Source organism: Rhodnius prolixus, unplaced genomic scaffold (assembly GCF_049639745.1).
Source record: "Rhodnius prolixus isolate KJV_2025 unplaced genomic scaffold, Rpr scaffold_1, whole genome shotgun sequence".
Taxonomy (NCBI): domain Eukaryota; kingdom Metazoa; phylum Arthropoda; class Insecta; order Hemiptera; family Reduviidae; genus Rhodnius; species Rhodnius prolixus.
Window position 1 is genome coordinate 33,109,956 of NW_027411581.1, and position 23,651 is coordinate 33,133,606.

General features: G+C 29.9%; 1 protein-coding gene across 4 annotated transcripts in view; it reads left to right on the forward strand.

Moving 5' to 3' along the window:
• Nucleotides 1-21,389, forward strand: part of Hr4 (nuclear hormone receptor 4) — a 370,802-nt gene extending 349,413 nt beyond the window's left edge. For 3 of the 4 annotated variants that reach the window (XM_074137713.1, XM_074137723.1, XM_074137733.1), the window contains 9 exons: nt 4,102-4,250; nt 4,343-4,404; nt 5,596-5,751; nt 8,911-9,045; nt 11,222-11,350; nt 11,758-11,892; nt 13,751-13,943; nt 14,615-14,742; nt 14,827-21,389. In XM_074137713.1, the coding sequence (XP_073993814.1) occupies nt 4,102-4,250; nt 4,343-4,404; nt 5,596-5,751; nt 8,911-9,045; nt 11,222-11,350; nt 11,758-11,892; nt 13,751-13,943; nt 14,615-14,742; nt 14,827-14,907 (1,168 nt within the window). In that variant the 3' untranslated portion in view covers nt 14,908-21,389. The remainder of the gene's footprint in view (nt 1-4,101; nt 4,251-4,342; nt 4,405-5,595; nt 5,752-8,910; nt 9,046-11,221; nt 11,351-11,757; nt 11,893-13,750; nt 13,944-14,614; nt 14,743-14,826) is intronic. The other variant, XM_074137740.1, reaches the window with a different exon arrangement.
• The last annotated feature ends 2,262 nt before the right edge of the window (nt 21,390-23,651 follow it).

The following is a 23,651-nucleotide window of genomic DNA, read 5'->3' on the forward strand; positions in this document are numbered from 1 at the left end:
TGTATTCACATATAAATTCTTACTATTGTACAATTTGTAATCCCGTCAATTAGGAGGATTACACTCTCAAACCGTAGATCAAACTAAAAACAATGTTCTAAAAAAAAAATATTGAAATAAAAGTTAACTATAAACCATAAACTAAATATACTAAAAACTAATAATGCACTCTTGAAAAAATTTGAAAAATGTCAGAAAAAACTTCCTTCAGCTGAGCTTCTGGTTGGTGAGGTTTCTTCAAAATTGGAATTTCATCAACACATTTCGCATCTTTGATTGGTACATAAATGATTTATTGTTACCTGAAGCGGCACTTCAAAAAAAAAAAATAAATAAATAAATGTTTAAAAACCTCCATCAACTTTCAAACTTTAAAGTCGTTTATCACTTGAATCATTTAAACGACTTTTTTCGATTATCAAAAATTCTTTTCTCCACAACTTTATTTCTGTAAAAAATTGTATATAATTTTGAAACACCAGTGAACTAGGATTGTTAAGTATTTTTTCGATTTAGCAATATAACAAAGCTTACCGAAAAAAAATAAAATAAATAAAACCATTTTAGATGCAGAAATCGATACCTTAAATTTTACTGTTTAGCATAAGACTGCTAGCAGATTATGTTTAATTTAAAAATTAGAACTTTCCCACAGTTGAAATTAGGCTCCAAGAGCTTTCTACTGGAATTAATGAGTACTAGCCGGTCTACTCTTTTTAAGATTGAATAAAGAAGCTTTGCATTAGCCTTAATATTTGGTTAATTTATATGTTATCAATTATAAAATAAATGTTTTAATTTAGAAAAAAAAAAAAAACTTGTTGAAAGGTCAACAGATTTATTTTTCTCTTTATCTATTTTGTCCTATAAAAAAAACTGCTGATATAAAAGTAGGTCATTTTTAATGGAGTAAATTTGCACAAAAGATTTTACGAAATGTCTTTCTTTTTTTAAATTATTTTTAATAGGTACGTATGTTTTCAGGTCTATATTTAGATAATTTCGTCAGATTTTTACATTTTTAAATCTTCTAGCTAATGTCTGTCTACTTCTACTAAAAAAAACTATTTATCTAATTTTTATAAACTCAATCTACAGCCATACAATCAGAACTTGCCATTCTTTGATTAAGATCTGAAACATTTCTTCAAATTATTTATTTCATTTCCCTACCAAAACTGAAATAACAGTTTCTTCTATATACTTTCACACACATTTTTATTGTTGGGTCATTCCATGTCAAATCAACACAAAAAAAGACCATTTTTGACCTCACCATCTCGGATTTTCTTGAAATTAGGCACATGTGTACTATTGGTATAGACTTGGAAAAATATGAAATTTTACTGTGATATGTCAACTGGTTTATGAGTTACAGGGCTGTAAAGTTGCCAAAAATGGACTGAAAAACAGGGAACCCCGTGTTTTTGAATTACTGTAGAAGCTTTCCTAATTGAGCTACAGACTTGGAATTGGTGTCATTTTATAGCATATATAATGCCCTATCCTGTGATATGCGACACCATATGGGTTAGGATAAATAAAGTTTGTTAAATTTAAATTTAAAATTTAAATTTTAAATTTTTTAAAAAGTACATATTTTAAAATTTTAAAATTAATACTATGAATAGCTAGTAGTGTTATGAATCACTGGCCAAAATATTAATTTGGGACGACAATGGCTTCATTGTTAAAAAAATTTAAGACTAAAGCTCCTTTTCATGGAAAATATATTTTAATAAAATTAAAGTAATAAATAAATTGAAAATAGTAATAATGAATCAATGAATCATAATTAATAATTATTAAGATTTAAAATATTGATTTTGAAATCATTTTTAGAATTAATAATTATGATTACAGTAATTATTCATATTAATTATAATACATTATTTTAATGAAATTATGCAGTTAATCAAATTATACAAAAATAATTCAATTCAATATCTTTGTTCAAGAATAGTCTTCTTTGGCTGAGATATCAGCCTCTTTAAGTTGGTTTAAGTCGGCAAAGGGCCTTGTGATTGCGTAGGGGGTTCGGTAAAGAGACTGGCAGCTCATGCCAGTTTGCAACGACCCTATGAAAATCGAATTCAAACTTCACTACAACTTTTTGAGTGGGCAGTAGAAAACATCACCAACATAGACTTTGCATATTCAACCCAGGAAGACTATGTTGAATCTGAGTATTTTTTAAAAAATCGGTTTGCTCAAGCATTGGCTATTAAAGGAACACAGCAATATCATGCTTTCATTCCCAGAAGTAAATCCAAAATATTGGTTAAAAACTTTTCTATGAACTCAGAAGCTTGCGAAATGGAAGTTTCAAAATTCCCTGATAAACTAAAATTAGCCGACATATCAGGTTATATCAGTGTAGTCTATAAAGAAACTGGTGGCTTGGATATTTTTTTAGAGAAAAATGAAGAACTTGATGAAGTAAAAGTAACTTTTCTTCATCCAGCTGGTCCCTCTAAATCATCTCGCATCCAAGAAATGCCGATATTCTTAGGGTCTCAGTAGTGGATGTTTTGATAAAAATTGATCCTGTGACTCTGAATGGAAGAACTTACATATGTCCTACTAGAAAGTGACGCATGTCAAACAAATGAAGCCTTTTCAAGCTTAAAATAATAAAGAGATCCTATTACTTAATAGTATGTTTTACTTTGGACTTGTTAGTGGAATTATTATTAGCATTATTGTATTAACATGAATTCAGAGTTGAATTAATCGGATTGGAGCTTTAGTCTTAATTTTTTTTAACAATGAAGCCATTGTCGTCCCAAATTAATATTTTGGCCAGTGATTCATAACACTACTATCTATTCATAGAATTAATTTTAAAATTTTAAAATATGTACTTTTTAAAAAATTTAAAATTAAAATTTTAAATTTAAATTTAACAAACTTTATTTATCCTAACCCATATGGTGTCGCATATCACAGGAAAGGGCATCATATATGCTATAAAATGACACCAATCCCAAGTCTGTAGCTCAATTAGGAAAGCTTCTACAGTAATTCAAAAACACGGGGTTCCCTGTTTTTCAGCCCATTTTTGGCAACTTTACAGCCCTGTAACTCATAAACCAGTTGACATATCACAGTAAAATTTCATATTTTTCCAAGTCTATTCCAATAGTACACATGTGCCAAATTTCAAGAAAATCCGTGATGGTGAGGTTCAGACCCCGTGTTGATTTGACATGGAATGTGACCCTGTTGCAAATCTGATATTTAATTAAAATTTCAGTTTTGATTAATTTCTATAGTTTCTTATTTTTTTGTTTAGAGGCGCCACGGTAGCCGAGCGGGTTAAGAGGCGAGACCTGCAAAGCTAATATGCATTGTGGTACTGGGTTCGATTCCTTGGATTTTATTTAATGGTTAAATGAGAAATAGTAAAGTACGTTTGGTATTCGCCTCCGTCCACGACACCTAGAAAAATGGTAGTTGGACGTTAAGCCCAGCCTGAAAAAATAGGCGATTACTTTACTTTACTTTTATTCTTTGGTTTCAGATCAGTTCTTTACATAGTTGGAATCCAGTTTTTTATAATTCATTTATCTTAAATCAAATTTTTGGAGCAAACTTCTCCTAAGAATATTTAATTGTTAGGCAATTGTATAGATCAATTAAAAGAAGTATGTCTACAGTTGGCATCGTAGGAAATTGTTGTTGTCGTTTTCGAGAAATTGTTGAAGCTGTTCTGTCCTTTGAAGTCAGTTCAATTGCAAAAGCTTAATGAATGTAGAAGATGCTAGTTGATCAAAATTCTTTAATGAATTATTCGTTGAATATGTAAGATAAAAACTTTGATTAGAATTCCTTCTTAGTAATGTTAGTTTCTAGTCCTGATTCGTTTCGAATACGTGGGATTGTGTATGTTTTTTTTAAATTACCTACTTTCGTACTTTGCTTCCTTTTAATGATTGGAACGAACCAACAATTTGAGAACTACTGCGTACTTATGACACGACTACATCTCAGTGATTTTCTCAGGGTTTTTTTTGTTACAATTATTGTGTAATTGCTTTTAAAATGTATACCCTATGTAAAATATAACGTTAATTGTTTTTTGTTATTTATTGTTAACAGTTGCAAAGGTTTTTTCAAACGAACTGTACAAAACCGGAGGGTATACACATGTGTTGCGGATGGAGTTTGCGAAATAACAAAAGCCCAGCGGAATAGGTGTCAGTATTGCAGATTTAAGAAATGTATAGAACAAGGAATGGTTTTGCAAGGTGAGATGCATTGCAATATCAGACTTAAATATTTTAAAGTTAAAAGTTGGTATATTTCATGTTAATTTATTTATTTATTTTTAATTTTATAGCGGTACGAGAAGATAGAATGCCAGGTGGAAGAAATTCCGGAGCCGTTTATAACTTGTATAAAGTATGTTATTTATTGTACTATCCTTTTTACAAACTAAACCTCATCTCCTGTATTCTTAGTTTTTTACAAATTTTTGGTTTAATTGACTACTTTTAGTGAAGCATCCTTAATCCAACGATTTTGTTTTTTGAATTATATTCTAATAGAAACTGTGCAAGAATTATAATTACCAACAAATTTAAGTGGGTAACTTTCTGATCAAAAAAGCTCTATATAGTATTTAAAACATTAAGACTTTCAGTGAAGTAGTTTTATCCTAGTTTTAATTAGCTTAAATAAACAAATTAATAAAATTTCTAAGATTGTTGAAGAAAATAATTCTCATAATTGAGATTAAAGCTCTCTAAATTTCATATTACTCTTCTCAGATATAAATTACTTTTGCTAGGATATGCAAATGCGTTTTCTTTTTTTTTGAACTTACTTCAAAAGTTAAACTGATAATAAATTTATTTTATATATAGGAGTCAGAGTGTATGTGTGAGTGAGAACTCTTTTAATATCCAGTCTTTCAAACTAGTGCACAGTATATTTTGAATATTTCAGCTTCATTGATGTGCCAAGATATTTTTAAGGAATTAATCTGGCATGCATTGCATTTCTTTGCGCAGCGTATCCGATTGTATAAAAGATAAAATATTAATATTAATCTCAAAATCAAAAATCAAATAATTTTCTTGAAATATTTTAAATGGAAAATTAACATTTTATAAAGAATAAAATAAAACGGAACAGTAATCTAATTTATCGAGAAGCTAGCAATAAGACTAGATCATACAGCAGAATAAAAAAAAAAATAAGTAAAATATAATAAATAAATAAAATATAAATTATATAAGTAAAATTAGATAATTCTGATCCCATGAGTTGAAGTACCATAAAAATTGTGGTATTTAAGTATTAAAATATAAGAAAAAATTATTCTTTTATCAAACTTTATTTTAAAGTAGGATGTGCTACTTCATTTGCAAGTTTCTTTTTTTAATTTTGAACTTGTGTAAAAATAAGCCACCAATGCAGACATCACCATTCTAACATTCAATCCCAATCTTTGCAAACAAAATTATTATTATTTTTTTTTTTTTCGAGAATTAAGGATTAAATTTGTACCTTAAAAATAAAAAGGTTCACTAGGCAAAATTAATGTTTTACTTTTTGATTGCATTAAAGAAAAATAGTAAATTATTTCAGGTAAAGTATAAAAAGCACAAAAAGTCGGTGCGGAATGGACAGTTGAAAGGACTAGCGGGAGAAAAAGGCAAACCAGCCATTAGCCCTGAACATGGCATACCTCCCCATCTTGTAAATGGTACAATATTAAAGACTGCCCTCACAAATCCAAGTGAAGTAAGTACTTTATTCAAAAATTTAATGATGCACAAAATTTTTCTCTACTCTTTTACGTTTTTTTCTTTCTCTCATAAATCTATATTTCATTCAGATTTCTTTTCACTTTTTTTTTTGTTCAAGCAATTTTCTTTAAAGGTTAGGGTAGATTCTACAACGGTTGGTAGAAAGCCTACGTCACCGCGGTCCAGAGGGTCTATTTTGGTACCTCCTAAAAAAATTTAATTTTATTACAAAATTATTTTTTCTTCCGTGATTATGAAAAATTTCGTTTCTTCATAAATGGTGTTTATTAAAGGGGCAATTTTAGAAAATGAAAAATTTGTTATTTCCTTGAATTAGTTCTATAATTTCTCAAGTTCGGTTTATTAATTTCTTCCCTACATATATTAACCAACAAATAATTCTTTAAACATAGCAGTAATTAATTTAAAATCTTAATTACAAATCTGAAGTCATTAATCCAGAAATTGTGCTCTGGATTGGTGGTCCTTAAAGTAATCTAATAATTATTAAATAGAAAGTAAAACCTACTTAAATCTGTTGCATAAATTGTAAATAATAGTTGTAGTTTTCTTAAAACTACTCTATTTTTTAAAATATATAAGCGTTTTGAAGTAGCACAGTATGGTAATACTAGAACTAGTTCGATTCTCAGAGGGGACGACTGTTTGTGTTACTGCTATAATGAATGTACTACGTTGGTAAGTCCTTAAAGAGAAAATGAGTTTGAACGATAGAGAAAATAGAGTTCGAAATGTCCTGGGTTGCAAAGTCGGAGAAGATAAATATCAATTTTGAATTCCTCGATTCTACTACAAATTTCTATATTGCTATTATCTTCCCAAAGAGTAGTTTGCAAAAATTATTTTCTAATATTATCGAAACGCAAATTTCCTGAGTGAACAACTATCCGGAGGCCGGCGTTGCACTCCAAAAAGGCCAGGGTGCCAATGATCATAGATGTTGACAGGCCTTTATTTTTAACAAAAAAAAGATTTTGGAATTTAATTAAATTAAAATTAGGAATTACATTCTTTAGATTAGGTATTTTTTAACAAATATCCTACATAATAAATTAAAAAATTTACCAAGCTAGAAATATAGATCTCCTTGGGAGGGCTTCTCTAAAAACAAGCCTATGTGGAATGTTAAAATTCGATGTCGCCGACATTACCTTTCATCGGTTTCATGGTTTCATAAAAACATTTGGAGAGCTCTACTAAAATTTAAATAACTCATGCTTCTAGCTAATTTACACCCCTTGATTTGATGCCTCATATGCGCAAACAAAACAACCACTTACCCTATTTGTGCCTGTTTAAATTCTTAAATGTTTTAGTAGTTACTACTTTCATGATTTTTCCCACAAAGTACGCAATTAAAAACTTAACTCATTAGCAAGTGAAGTATATGACAGACATTATATAAAGTTGAAATCGATTTCTCTTTACCAAACTTCAGACAACCTCTCTGACAATGGATAAAGTCAGCATTTTTAATTTACTAGAAACATTATTCAACTAAGTTATTGATCTAAATGTATGTAATGAATAAATGCGAAATTTATGAAACCTTTTTAAAAGGATCTTCGAAAAAAATCTCAGAAAAGTGAAAAATACATTTAGTAAAGTAGTCCTTCCGATCTTTGAATTTTCTTTAAACTCAAGATTTTGTCAACACATTTATTCCTCCTTTATGATATGTAAAAGACATAATGTTCATTCTACTGAAATAGTAATATAGGCTGAATCGTACCAGATGGTATCATAGAAATAACTTTCGTTATTTCATATAATCAACGTTGAAGGCCTGCATGCAAACAATAAATAGTTTTTTCGGAAAAAAAACATGAAAAAATTGACTAATTGGTTCAATAAAGTAAGTTATTTCAAGCATGGTATTTTCAGTTGAAGTATTATCAAGTTACAGCAAGGCCCCCTGGTGGTACCAAAACGATATAAAAAAACAAGTGCATAAACATACATTATTTTATTTATTTTTGTTTTTCTGAGATATTTTGTAAACATATACTTACACACCATTTCCTAAAACACCATTTTCTTTATTTGGGAGATAGCAACTTAGAGATAAAAAAAAAAAAATATCCTGTTTAAAGATTTAAAAACTGATATTTCTGGTGAAACTCAAAATAATATATTCCTGCTTGCCGCAATGTTAGGAAAATAAAAATTAGCACACAATATTATTCTTTTTCTATTAATAATTATTAACTGTATTCTTAAATGAAAATTGCAACTAAACAAACCAGCTTCCTCTGTTTGAAAAATTAATTGCAACCTGTTGGCTTTTTTAATGTATCACTGCCAAAAAATACTAAGCGATAAAATAGTTTTATGGCTTTCATTTGCACATTGAAACTTTTTTACTTTTAGTCCAAGAGGAGTCTTTTCCAACTGTCCCCATACATTAAACCTATATTATTTATACCATTATATAACATCTTAAATATGTACATTAATTTTTTACTACTTCATAAATTCGGAAAAACGAATTATTTTCTGTTGACATCCAGAAAACATCTCAAGATTACAGCGAATATTGTTAAAAATGATTAAAATAATTACTGATAATGATTAAAATAATTGGTGTCATAGATTTTAAGAAATGTAATATTGAAGGAATGGTATTGACTTATTCTAAGAAAACTATTTTGTAACATTTTGATTCCTTTGTGAGGTTTTTATAATAAGGTGTCTAAAGGGTCAACTTTAGTTGTTGTTTTTTTTTCCTCAATGTTTCGACAAATTTAATGACTTCTTCAGATCTGTATTAATACTATTAGAACAAAGGTACAAAAAGGGTTTAAAATGCAGCAATAATTAATCAATAAATACATGCGTTAAATTACTGATCGAATAGAAAAAATAAATGTTTGTAGAAATATGAGAAAAGTTGTTACAAAATGATGTTTTACGCAGACTTCTTTTGGGAAACCTTTAAGAAAATACCCTGAAAAGAAGTTAACTTTGCCGAAACATTTTTAAAAAGTTTTTTATTTTGGGTCCTTACTCATAACAAAAATTTAAAAAAATCTTAACAGAACCATTAAAAAGAGAGACTAATGTTGGACGAATTAGTCTAATGTACTGTGTTCTAATGACGTTGGATTTGGCAAAGTATTGATTGTATTTTCAGGTAGTTCATTTACGTCAAAGGCTCGATAACGCCGTAAGTTCATCAAGAGATCGTACCCTCTCGATAGACGCCACGTTAGCAATGATTCAAACGTTGATCGACTGTGATGAATTTCAGGACATTGCCACACTAAGGGTAACTTATTTTAAGTCATTGTACGTTAATCATATAGTAAAGTTGGCATATCTACACATATTTTCTGTTTTGTGAGATAATTAATTACTAGACTAGTAGAGGAAATTAGAATGGGATTTGAGCTAAACGGTCCACAGTCATCGCGATCCTAAGCATCCATTGTGTTGTGACCAGCGGCTCAGAGCTCGTTTGTAAGATTCATAACTGTCTAAGATAGCTTGTTTCTGAAGGTAAGTCAACATCTGATTGGAGGTTCTTTCTTATACCACTTTTTGGGCGAGTGTTCCCTTCTGTCGGAACTCAGGGTACTGAATTTTGGCAAAGGTTTTCTTAATAGAGCGGAAATTATAAATTCTTTAAATGACAATGTTTCATGCCGCGTCTTGATTTCATACGTTCGCCATGCCTGGAGAATAAGGTTTGAATGGATTTCAGACATTTTTAGTATTTTTTATTTATTTATTTTAATTTTTTTCTATATTTTTCCTTTATAAATTTATTTATTGGATTTTCACATATATGTGTAATTTGTCTTGGAGTGCTGTTTATATTTATACTGGTAGCATTTTTAAATTTATTCAAGTGGATCCTTTTTATTTATTTATTTATTTTTTTCTTTTTATATTTCAATTAATATTATATATTTTTAGTTTAATTAATGTATTTAACTCTGGCAGTCGGATAGTGCCATGCTATTAATACTTTGTTCGCTTTTTTTTAGCTTTTTTCTTTACTTAAGTTTTATTTTCTTTACTCATTTATTGTTTGTATATTTAAAAAATAAAATAAAATAAAGTATTATTATTACTCTTGCTTTCTAAGTCATGGTGCGGTCAAACAAAATTAGCAATGGCCAAAGGTCAGACTAGGTCAAAGGTCACTCCTATAATGGACGGTCAGACCTGCTAAAGCCCAAGTTGCGATTCCAGCACTAGAAATGGTTTCATAAAATATATATTTGCGCATTCTCGGACCAGTTCATCTGTCTTTTATTGCTCCCACACCCAGCGTGTTCTAGTCCTAACACGTAGGTTAAACTGGAACTGCCTATCTAGACTTGAATTTTAGCAGTTTTTCGTAAAGACTATCTCCTTACTATGAATGCCAACAAATCATCCTGCACAGAATTTCCATGTCCATAACAGCTAATAACTCGATAAACGAGTATTACTATTAGCATTTTTTTATTAGCGATAAAGATATTATTTATATAAAAATATTTTAAAACTTTCACTCGGTTAATTACAAATTTTTAATAATTTAATATAATAATGTTCTAATTTACTTAAATTGAAAATGAAAGTTTCATTTTATGAAAGATACGGGTGCATTTACACAACTCAAAAGGGGATGGAAATTCAAAAGTTATTTGTTGAAGATTTGGGCTTACACCTAAAAAATTTGAGTTATAAAAAAGAAAATCTATTTAAAACTCTAGTTGAAATTCAAATATTACTGCTAAGAATAAGTGTCCAGTCAAACATCAAAACGTTGAAAATCCCAATAAATCTATTGAACCTAAGAAAGGAAGTATAAGAGGGTAGAATGAAGATTTTTAAAAAGTTTAAGAATTAACTTTGCATTGTTGGTATAAAATTAGATAAAATATCAAATAGACAGAAAACTCTTGGAAATCGCGGCGTGGAGTTTGCAGATCTTGCAAGCGCCAGTTTCCCTGTACCATTTGGGCTTGTTCCAGTCCAGTGTCCAGGAGCACTGAGATTTTCCATTCTAGCTTAAATTATGCTGTTTGTTAGCTTATCCGGAGAATCTCTAGGACCTGAGGCCACCACCAAGCGAAAATATTAGCTCATAACTACAGAAAAATGCTTCTTTTTTTTCCAAATTATCTCTGGTCCAGAAAGCGTTTTATCCACTTAGTCTTCTGAACAGGTTCTCTCGCTGAGGTAACCCTGCCGATTCTCAGTTAATAAGAGTTTTAGCATTTCCCAAATCTTCAAAACTTTTTTGTCAAACTCCAACGCGCGCTCCTGTTCCTCTCGGCTAATAAAGATATGTTTATTATTCAATAATTCACTTCAGGGTTCGCTTCGAATTCACCGCAGGGCTTCTGAATTGCCAACGAGGCTACTAATACCCTCATCCTTATGACTCAAGTATTTTCTGAAATATTACCTCTTTTCCAGTAGTTTAAGTTTAAATTGCATTTTTACAGAATCTTGAGGATCTCTTAGAGCACAAATCTGATCTCTCTGATAAGTTGATGCAAATTGGAGATTCAATAGTGTACAAACTTGTTCAGTGGACAAAGCGATTGCCATTCTACCTTGAACTCCCAGTCGAAGTGAGAATACCATTTTCTTTTAAATTAACTTGTTTAGATTTTTTTAATTTATAGAGTTCGTTGTATGAGACAGAATTGTTTTTAATTTTGTTCTCTTTTTTATTTTTGATTGAATTAAATTGATTTTGCAACAAAAATAATGAACTTTAATTTAAAGAAACAAAGCTTAGAGTTTTGCAATTAATTATTATCACACGAATATTTTAGTTAGTTGCATGCATTTCAGATGAAAGGGTAAGTGCGCATTCAGAATATTAAATTTTTCTTTTAACATAATGTTGCATGTTTCAAATATAGGTATGTGTGAATAATATTATTTTGTAATAAGTATTATTTTAATTACACTTATCCTCTCATTAGACTGTGGAGACAATGTAAGACAATATTTTAAAATTATTTATGAACAGGTACATACAAGGCTGCTGACACATAAGTGGCATGAATTGCTAGTACTGACCACGTCTGCTTACCAAGCAATTCACGGTGCGCACAAACTAGCGAGCACTGGTTCGGATGGCACCGAAGCCCACTTTACGCAAGAAGTAAGTAGCTTTAAATGTTTATTTTTATTTCGCCATCTTGAAGCGACATACGTGGTAAATTGTTAGATTTAGTACTAACTTTAAGAATTGCCTAGAACCTGATTTGAAAGTTGACCGTGAAATGATTTTTATAGTAGATATGTTAACAAGAATGCAGTATACGTATTACAGTATAAATGGATTAAGATTATAAATGGATTTTATTATTATTTTTTTTTTTTTTTACATAGGGAATTGTCTTTTATGAGATCGGTGATCTACTGATCACAAAAAAGTAATGAATTGAGCGAGATCATAAAATCAAATTAGGGAAAAGCCTAACTCTCCTTCCAGAAGTGCACTTCATCGAATTATCTTTGCAAATTGTTTCATACATAAATTGTAGTTTACGTACTTTCAACTTGAAAACCAAGCTCAAAGAAAATAGTGGGTGTTTTTTTTCAAGAAAATCTAAAAAAAGAAAAGAAATAAAACCGATAAATCTAATCAATAAAGTGATATTTCCGATTGACCATAATCTTATTGTGCTTATCATTTGTTGGTGCCTAAGTGATGTGTCAAATTTTACCTTTCTTCTACTTTTCGTTTCTTAGTTTTTGGTGGATACATGCACGCAGAGTATAATTTGTAAAAAACACTTTTTCTTACTCTGGGGGCTTCAGAGTGGTTTTTTCCCGTAAAATCATAAAAATCGAAATACTACACGATTACTTTATGTTCTCTTACAAGTGAGGTAAAAGAATTTTTACCCAGCAAAATGCAACAAAACAACATTCGAAAACAATCTGTAAAAATCTGGTGTTAACTCTCAGATGACTCTCGATTACTATAAGTCTCAAGAATCTAACTTTTATGGAAACTATTTATTTCTTATTAACATAGCAGTACATACTTTCCATAAACATAAAGCTGAAACGACACAAGAGAGAAGCCAACTCCAACCTTTCCTCCTTAAAACCAATTTTCATAGAAAGAAGTTTTCTAATAAAACCTACAGTGTAACAAATACAGTATCGAGTGCTACGTTACCAATTTACAAGTTTGAGAAAATGTTAGCTTTTACTCCCAAAAAAATCTCAACTTGCGAAAAATCCATCTTGTCACTGAGGAAGTAGTAATTTCATCTGCTTCTTTTTAACCATTCTTAATTCTATTTGGATGGTAATACTGTACATTGCACCTTATTGGCCCGAATCAAAAGTTGGAAGCCTCCCTCAACCATAAGAGGCCTTAATAGGATTATCTTGGAAAAATAATTAAAATAAGAGCTATATACTTATAATCGGGCAATGTGTGGTCAAAGTTTATCCGTCAACTCCAATGGTTCTACCCGAAAGAAATATGAATTTAGAATACTCTGCGATTTTTCTCTTTTGACGTACATTGTACACTCGCTATTTTCGAAAACCCACTTTTTCAGGAAACTTTAAATTGGATCTCTGCTTTGAAAACTCAGAATCGTATCAAAAATTTGGCACGATCGCGAAACTTTGTCATTTGTAAGCGGAAGGAACAAAGAAATAAGTTATGGTGATCGATTTACTTAATAAACAATTTTTTTTTTTTAATTTTTCAAAAGCATTGAAGCATTTATTGTAAAAGAAAAGTTTTTGCATTTTCAATTTATAGTTAAAGGCTTCACTTTTATAATAATAATTATTATAATAAAGTGCCTTATTTCAAATTTTTTATAAATTACATATTTGTTTATTTAATTAGTAACTCATGGTCCAAGGACGGTCTGAGACTTCACATATATACTTCACTTCACTTTTACTTTACTTCTCTTATTATAACGATTAAATAAAATAAATTTATTATGATGAATATATTATCTTATTGTATTTTATTTTTTAAGGTGTCAAATAATTTATGCACGTTACAAACTTGTCTGACATCCATGATGGGCCGTCCTATAACGATGGATCAACTGCGGCAAGATGTTGGCCTTATGGTAGAAAAAATTACTCATGTCACGCTTATGTTTAGGCGAATAAAACTTACAATGCATGAGTATGTCTGCCTTAAAGTTATTATCATGCTTAATCCAGGTAAATGGATTTTTTTTTTATTTTCTCTTTTGATTTTAAATAAATGAATACTTAAAATTGTATATATCTTGGACTTGGAGGACTTTCATTGACCAAGACAAAGATGCTTCAATTCCTTGCTCATTTTACTTCTCCGTATTTCGCAAAGAATACAGTTAACACACTAGTTCTGGTTACATCTAGTTTTGGTATTATATTTCTTGAATATTCTGAATCCCAAAAAAGCAGAGTACCTCTCTGATTAGTAATGAATCTCTATCTAGCTAAGGTCTTAAATTCTCTCTAAATACAAATCACCCCAGGTGTAAACTATTCTATTATTATAATAGAATTGAGCCTGTGAGAAATACGAACTCACGTTTATTTTCTCCAAACTCTAATCATACCAACACCACGTCCAACTCAATAAATAAATATCTTTATATCATTATATTAGTGATTAATATACTAAATACTTCTAACATATATGTTCAATCCCAAGGTACTTTTCCTGGAAATTTTATAGTGATATTCATGAGTATCTTCCTAGACTAAAATGTGAAACATGTTTATATTTTCTGTTCGATGCAGCTGACGAAAGTGGATAAAATGTTTTAAATGTACTTTAGACCATTTACACCTGTAGAAAATGTACTTTTCTTGATCGCCTGATAGTAATAATTTATTTTTAGGAAGAGGGGCAACAAGTGAACTTGAAGCAATTCAAGAAAGATATATGACATGTTTACGAACATATGTAGAACATAGCTCACCAAATCAACCAAACCGATTTCATGATCTCCTTGTGAGGCTTCCTGAGGTATTTTTCGTTTCAAACTTATATAAAGTCTGATTAATTTAAGATTATTTTTAATTTGTTAGATAATTCTTATCACATGTGTAGGTACAGTCTGCTGCTTCGCTGTTATTAGAAAGTAAAATGTTTTACGTCCCATTTCTGCTCAACTCAACAATTCAAAGGTAGTAGGCAGTCTGTGCGAGAATTATTAAATTCAGCGTTAGTTTTGTTGCCCATTCTCTAAAGAACAAAATGATGGAAGAAATACAATATAAATATTTAAGCAAATATATATATAATACTTGTACATATGTGCATAGAGAAACAAGAATTTTGAGAGAAATTTGTGCTTCTGTGGGATGAAACTGAATCACCACATTAGTAAGAAGCGACCAAAGTTAGTGAAAACTCACCAGGAGTTTGCCTTAGTCCCCTAATGAACACTATTGTGATTTTTCTACAAAGTTGATTCCTATATTGAAAGTTTGTTACCATTATTTTTTCGTAAATAATTTTACGACCTTTTTTTTAGCTGTCATTGACTTAATTTTATGGACATTTAGTTTATTCACATTCATAAAATTATCAAATACAATTCAAAAACCATGATGCCATTTTTGTTGAAAAGTAAAAAATAAGATAAAAAAAAAACAAATAAATTACTAAGAAATAGAGCAAGTGTAAGAAAATAACAAAGTCTTGAAGTTACCAAGTTTACATTTCAGGTGCATTATGTTCCTTTTTGTGAAGATTATCTGGAAAACAAATTTTTAGCTGTTTTGTAAATAACAGCAGGTGGACGGGTCTCATGAAGAAGTAATTAATTTAAATCAACTGTTTAAAAAAAAAAATTAAAATTGATAATTAGGACGATACTTTATGGGATGAACCCATTCAGTGTCAGGCTGTTAATTATTATTATATTATTATTAGTAATTATTATGATTAAATAAATATCGGCAGACTTGTAAATTAATTTATTTGATCGCATTTATATTTAAAAATAACAAGCAATTTTTTCGTTATAAATTATTGTTTTTAAAATGTATTTTTCATTCGATGTAATTATAAATATTAAATATTGCTTGTAATATTAAGTATAAATGTACATTACTGAATCACACTGCCAGCGCCGATATATATACATATATATAAGTAACTAAATTGTAAGTAGTCTTCATGCTATTCCTTTCAGTTTATATATAAGTACAAACCATTATTTTTTCTCTTTTTGTTAATGACTTAACTGATTTTTTCACCAAACCAAAATAGGTTGTGTATTATTATGTATATAGAATATCATTTTGTTGTCTGTGTATTACTCTTGTATTTTCATCCAGTATTGTCACGAAAATCAATTCTAGGACAAAAGATGTGTATTTTCTCAAATATTGTTGTTACTTCTCTAATGTGGATCATTTACATTAATTTCATATTACTCAGAAAGAAAGTAATTAAATTTCTTAACAGTCATCACAATGTATCACACAAAAATCCTACCCCCTATTAGTAAAAATACTAATTCATTTAGATAAAACTTTTGTTTGACAGTTCCTGTTATTTCTTTTCTTTTTAAACACAATTTTAAGATGGTTTACTTCAAATTAACGTCTTTTCATCTTTATTAGTATTAATATTTTGTCAATTCGAAAAATCTAAATAAATATTTTTCTTCTTTACCGTTAAAAATAAATGTCAATTGAAGTGTTACAAGTTCAGCCATTTGATTATAAGCAATTAAGAAAATTCTTTCCTTTTGAATGGGAAACTCATAAAACTTTTCTTTTGTAGTTTCATTAATTAAATAAAGCGCTTGCTATAGAAATGAGAAGTTTTTTTATAAACGCAGCGACCAATGGCACAATAAAATTCCTAAATTAACTATTATTGATAAAATTTTAAACTTAAATGCAAATATCATGATTGAATTATACAAATTGAACATGACTATTTGTAAACTAAAAGACTCAATTAGGCAAACTGTGTCTTATCTTTCAGACTTCATAAATAAAGATGCTTTAAATAGAAGCAGCCAGTTTTGTTTTTTTTTTAAACTTATTTTTAATTTTTCATTTAAATTTGAATTAATTACAATATTAATACGGTTTGATAAACATGAAAAAAAAAAAATATTTATAAAGAGACTGACTATTGACTGCCACTTTAAATTACCTAAAAAAAGTAAGGACTTTTCAAACAGTAGAGATACTCATAAAGAGAATTCAAGTTTATTTGTAAGATATTTTAAGCAGTTTTTTCTTTGTACATTAAAAATTAAAAAGAAAAAAAATTGTAAAAAAGGAATAATAATAGTAATAAAATGATAACACTGTGTGATATATTTTAATGGGGGGAATATTATGAAGGCCTATTTCTTAATAATAAAATAGATTCACTTTTTTTATATATATATATTTAGGGCAACCAATAGCATAGTTGGGATATATTTTTTCGTTTCCTTTTCTATAAATGCACATTTACAGTACTGTAATGAGAAAATAATTTTTATATGTGTATATAAAATTTTAAAACAAATATAATTCTTGGAAATAATGTTAAAACAAAAAAACTTGTAGTCAGGATATATATTTTTTTTTATTTTTGTTTCATACAATTTGTGTTTGTACATAATATTATGGCAGCTGATATGTTTTACGAGGATGTTTGATCTTATATTAAATCTTTTGCTACATAGGTGTAGTAGCAATTTGATTGCAATTATCATTTAATGAGGTATCCTAGCAGACAATGAGATGTCTACTTGCATGCACTCTTGCTACATAGTACAAGTCCGTTTATTTATAAATTTAGGTGTCGAGTTGTTGAAATGGTCACATTTTTGTGAAATCTGGTTCGCCTTCATCAACGTTTTCGCTTTTTACTGGTTCTAGCTATCATTTTTCTCTTTTACTTTGTGCCTTGCCTTCAGTGGCTACCCCAACCTAATAAGAAATGTTTCATTATCCTCTAGTAAAAAAAAAAAAAAATGTATAAGTTGCGATTTAATTTCTTTTTCATTATTAGAATGTCTAAATTTTTTAATTTCCAAAACTAATCCTGTGCCTTTGCCCAAATATGGAGGCCCACATTTTTTTTGGAACCTATTATTTGGTTATCAACACTTATAGGGTCAGTTTCTGGTTACTTAAAATAAATCAAACCACATGATTGAGGAGGCATGTGATGAAACACAGCTTTCTTATTTAGTAAAGTATTAAGTCCTCCCTGCTTTTAATGATTGCCGCACATAAAGTTTAAAGTAGAGAAAACAAAAAGTTAGCCAGAACTAGTAGAACGCAAAACTTTTTGTGAAGGTGGGCCAAATTTATTAAAAATATATATTCAATTTTCAGCCAATGTTTAATTAATGCAATTATGGTGTCAAATATGTGTACAATCTAAAAAGTTTAAAAGGTTTCGAGAAAGGAAGTATCGTTATCTTCTTGTTTCTTGCAGCTCTCAGAGGTACAAACAAATTAAATTAGCTTGCCACCAACCAGAAGTTACGCTTTGTATGTACATGTTCTCTGTTTACCTAAGTTAAAGGAAAGGTGATTGCCAGCAGGGGCGGCTCGGCTCTAGCTCGTGTAGCGCCCGTGTGCAATGAAACCCTGGCGCCCCCTAGGCCTGACCCCCCCCGCGGCTATAACTATTAACTAAGTTATCGCGTTTGATAACTGCCGCCATCGCGCTGGCTGGCCGCTTCTGTCATATCATTGTTGTACCATGATGGTTCAAGACGATGCTCTTAGCTGTCTCAGGGAGCGCCGCGGCGCCCCCTGAGACGGCGGCGCCCGTGTGCATTGCACACCCTGCACTATAGGTTAAGCCGCCCCTGATTGCCAGATAACTTTTATTTTGCGCATCAACAAAAGATGTATGTTTTTATTTTATTTTTTTTTATCCACTGCGAAAAGCTTAAACATTTCAACTAACGATCCTTCAGGACCGTATCAATTATTCGTATTTTCAACACTATCTGACGAAACATTTTTTTTTCTTTAATTTGTGGCAGTAGGCTGAAGTTAATATACAACTACGTGTGCGAAGCAAAATTTTACTAAACCAAGCGAATCTTTAAAAAAGTATGCCTACGATAGAGATTTTAAAAAATATCAAATTTCTTACTTCTTGGTCCAAGATTTTCATAATCAGTTTTTTAAAAGATTACTTATTTCCTCCAAAAGTCCTTTCTTTATTTATACTACAAAAGTGCTGAATATTAAGACTGCAATACTCGAAAAGCAATAACCTGCTTCATTTTGATTATCATAATACGACAGATTGTAGTATTTCTACCGGCGAACATGAATAAAATATCTGTTTTGTGTTTGAGAAACCTAATTCTTTTTGTATGCTATCAATAGTTCCTTTTTGTTTATGAATACTTAATTTTTTCAATTTAAGATGTAGCTACATACTCAAATGTAATATATTTTTCTGATTATCTTAATTAAAAATTCTTTATCTACTTATCTATTCTTTAATTTTTCAAAAACTTGATTTTCATCTCTATTTTTGGACAAAAATGAATTTTGGAATTGGCTGAGCCTTGTGTACTTATTTTTTCTTTGTTTACTTAATTTTTTCCCCCATCTGCTCCATTTGTACCATTACCTTCTTTCTTTCTTGTTCTTGCATTTCTACCTTCAGCTACAAAAATTTTTATGAAATATTTGAATTGTAATTTCACTTATGATAATATTCATATTTTTTTCCCCCCACCAGGATATAACTTCTCTGTAGCCAAAATCTAGCGTGGACACTAAAGCCACTTTTCCTACCAATTTTTTACCGCAATTTTTATATTAAAATTTTATTTAAACTTATATATTATGTTAAATAAATAGTTAACTTTAATATATCGTAGTTTATGAACACTATAAATACAAATAACTTGAAAGATGCGTGTCGTCAGTGACCTTCTTTCTAAGTGCATAAATTCCTGAGAAAAAATAGTTTCAAACTAAAGTGATAGGCCTAACATCCGTTACATTCAAGTTCGAATGAATCACTGGAAACTGAATAGAAAATTGCAGAATAGTTTTCTATATTTCAAGTTCGTTGATCAGACGTTTTACTATCTCGTAATTTTGGCTAGTCATTCAGCCCTCAAAAATACATGTTAGAATCGCGCGACATGCTGAAATGGCATTTTAGGTGAGAGCTTAACTTCAACCCTCCCTAAAAATATAACTTACATTTAGTTGCTTGGAAAAATACCAGAGGCACTTCCGGCCAACCGATTTGTTTTAAATTTAGACGCATCTTTACAGATCTAATTTTTAAACTTAGATGATGGGACTGTAAATTACATGAACATACAATTTCGAACCTCACGACCCTTCCCCAAAGCTCCCAATAATCCTCCAAAAATTAAAAAACTAGAGACTGTAAGGTGGCGCTTCTGGTTGGTTGAGGAGTCGAAAAACCTGTTGCCTGACGATGTAGAGGCACCTAAATTTAAATTTAAACACTGCGAGTTTCCGTTCATGAATTATTTGTCAAAGGGAAACTCAGAATTTTGTAAAAACCACTTGTTTGTGTTCAGGGGATTTCAAAGCGTGTACTTTTGATGAAAACTCAAAACTAAACCTTCCTATACTCAGTAACTTTAAGAATTAAACAACGGAAAATAAATATTCTCAATCAGACCTTTTTATAAATCAAATTTAAGGAAATTCGCTTCTGAAAATTCATTCCATTCAGGATTTTTCTAAGAACTACGAGCTATATGATACACAATTTTTAGTAGAAAAATAATTTTCGAAAATATTCGAGTTTTCACAAGTTTTATGGTTTTATGCATAAAACTTTACTTTACTGATTAAAGTAAAACCCTCACTTTACTGATTTACCAATAAATAATGTTTTGATGAGGATACACGAACTGTTATGTAACTTTCCACACCTTATGTACATTTTCATTAAAAAAAAACCCTAATCATTTTTTCCACCAGGAGCATCAGCCACTTTTAGGGTGGATTCTCAATTGGGTTAAAAAATTTGTTAGGTTTTTTTTTTACGGCTAAGAATGCATGCCTTACGATCTATCTCCGGACAACGGCTTTTATTGAGGGAGTGCTGTTACTGCTAGTGAGTGTGGGTTGAATAATTGGTCGTGTTACAGTACTTATAGAAACACTTGTGTACTCACGTATGAGCTGTCATATCTTTCACAAATTTTAATTTTGGCTGTTTTGTTTTCATGTGTTACCATTTTTTTTCTTTTTTTTTTAAATAAAAGTACATGTGTACACCGCTTGTATAGAAGTGGCAGATATATATTGGACAAAATGTACCACAAAGTAAGAGGAGAAAAAGGTTTTACATGTTATAGTTTGTTATATTTTGTATATGTATGTGAGATATTTTATTGGTGCTAACAAAGTATTGTGAAAAAAATAAAAAATGGAAAAAATGGGTTGGCTTGTACCAACAAAAGTCTGATGACTCTAAACATAGAGAGAGATGAAACTCTGTGTCTTAAATGATTTGTAAAATAACTTTTTGAAAGAAGTAAAAAACAATTTTAAAAAATGCAGTTAAATAATTAATTAAACCTGTGGTAAAATTTGCAGGTGTAGTAAATGCCTTGAGTTCACTCTAATATATAATTATAATAAATGTTGTCTTAATATGTAAATACATGATGTCCTTAGAATCCATTACAATAGTGATAATTTTAGGAATGCCTTCCTTTTATCCTTAATCTAATAATTTACGCTTTATGGAAGAGGATAATTAGTCTGAAATAAGCTTGTTATAACAATTTGCAAAAAAGTGAAAATTAGCGTAGGTATCAAGTAAAGATTAGCGCACTGAAATTCTTGGTTGTGATCATTTTGTTGCTGAGTTGCGCCCGGACAACATTGTGTGCTATCCTTACAGAGAAGGCAACTAGTTTTGATTGAAGTCACAGTTTTTTGCTTCAATTTTTTTAATTCCCGTATTACCACATTTTTCTGCCATCACTAACCCACAAAACCATTTTAATTTCAACCAAATGACAAATCTATTTATTATTATTTTTTGTGTGGCATTAAAATATTGTTAACTATTGTTTAAATAAATAAATTGCAGTTGACACTAATTAGTCAAATTAGAATTTAACTTATTCTAGTTATTATTAACTAGAATTAGAATTAGAAAGTTCTCACTTTCTTTATAACCAAATCAAAATTAATAAATCTATAAGGTTTGTATCTTTCATACCTTATATGAGGGACTACTTTTTGAAAATGAAAACAGGAAAAAAGTGACAACCTCACCAAAAATTAAATAACAAATAATTAATATAATTCCAAACAACAAGAAGTAATGATATCAAACGACCGAAATAACCGTGATATCATAGAAAAAACAAAACGGAAGTAAACGTAAAAATCAAAAGTGAACACTAACTATCAGCTTTCCCTTACTGCAGTTTGTGAAATTCAATTTTCTTGAAAATGGAGAAATCTCAAATAACTAAAAAGTCGATTCAATATGTAATAATGTATCACTGTTCAAAAGTTTATTGTAGGGTACGAATTATCTCCAATGAATGGTACTGTTATGAAATTTGAACTTGTGATTTTTCGTTTTTAATAATGCTGTACACGCCACAGACAAACATAATCATACCAATTTGTAAAAATAAGTTTTTTGGATTCAGGAAACCTCAAAACCAATGTCCGTCCAGCGAAAACTCGAAATCGAAAAAGGCTTGTCTTACTCCTTCGGAGTAAAAGGTTTAGGCGGAAGGGAAAGGGGAAGTGGGATGTCAAGTTCTTGGGTGATGAGATTAGTATGTACCGGGTCCTTAGTGGCGAAATAATTAAAGCTGCAACTTCATGCTATAAAGAATTATATTCTGATAATTTTTCCAGGGTACCTAGGGTCAGTTAAATGTGGACTTAAAAGAGGATTTCTTGAAAATTAGAATAGATTCTCTAAGCATCATGTGCGGTCTGAAGAAAAAAAAACGCTGATAGAGTGGGTTAATTTTGAATAAATAATAACAAATGTTTACGATCCCTGCCTTAGTTCTTTTTTCTGTCACCTATTTACTTTTGCGATTTTGAAGTTTTTAACATTGCAATTTGCTTGTTACTCTTTCTTTGTTGCTACTTCTTGTTATATCAGCTGTAACTTCTGACAGACAGATAAAGGTCCTCTCTGAACGATGCTTTTCTTTGTATTTATTTATTTTTACTTTTTTGATTTCTTAATTAGCACATTATACACTAAGTTATTACTATTCGTTTTTTATTATTAATTGTTTCCTTTTTATTATTATAGTGAAATAACAGCTGAAACCCTAACAAAATTTTCTGAATGAATTTCTTTTATTCTTATAAAGGTTTTCCATACATTCAGAGACAAGCAGGGGTCCAAAAGCAAAAATCTGACATAAATCAACTTTATAAAAATCAACTACTCAAAATCTGAGAAAATATCGTTCAGTTAGCTTAATTAATCTGTCTTAGACTAATTTCCAAAGGCATTGCAGTCAGGAATCAGAGCGACAGTAAACGAAACCAATCTGGGACAAATTGACATTCGACACTGGTTTCAGAGAAGATAATCCTCATGCTGACAAAAACGCTTTCAATTTTGCGCTTAAACATTACAGCAAAGCACTGACACAGTCGACCATTGAAGCAGAAATCAGACAAGTAGAAAATGTAGAAATTAGAATTTTAAGATACATTTTTTAAAATGAATTAGAAAACTTATTAAACGAGTTTTGGTGGGTAGGAAGATAATTAATTAATTTGGTGGATTAGAAGCAATTATCTCCAAAATTAACATTGCGCAGTAATTCTACCCAATTTTATATGCGATTGTAATTACAGTGATTTATTAAATTTAATACCTGAATAGTTAGTTATTTTCCAAATGTTGTTAAATACTAATTGTAAGATTTTTCTTCCAATTTCTTAGAA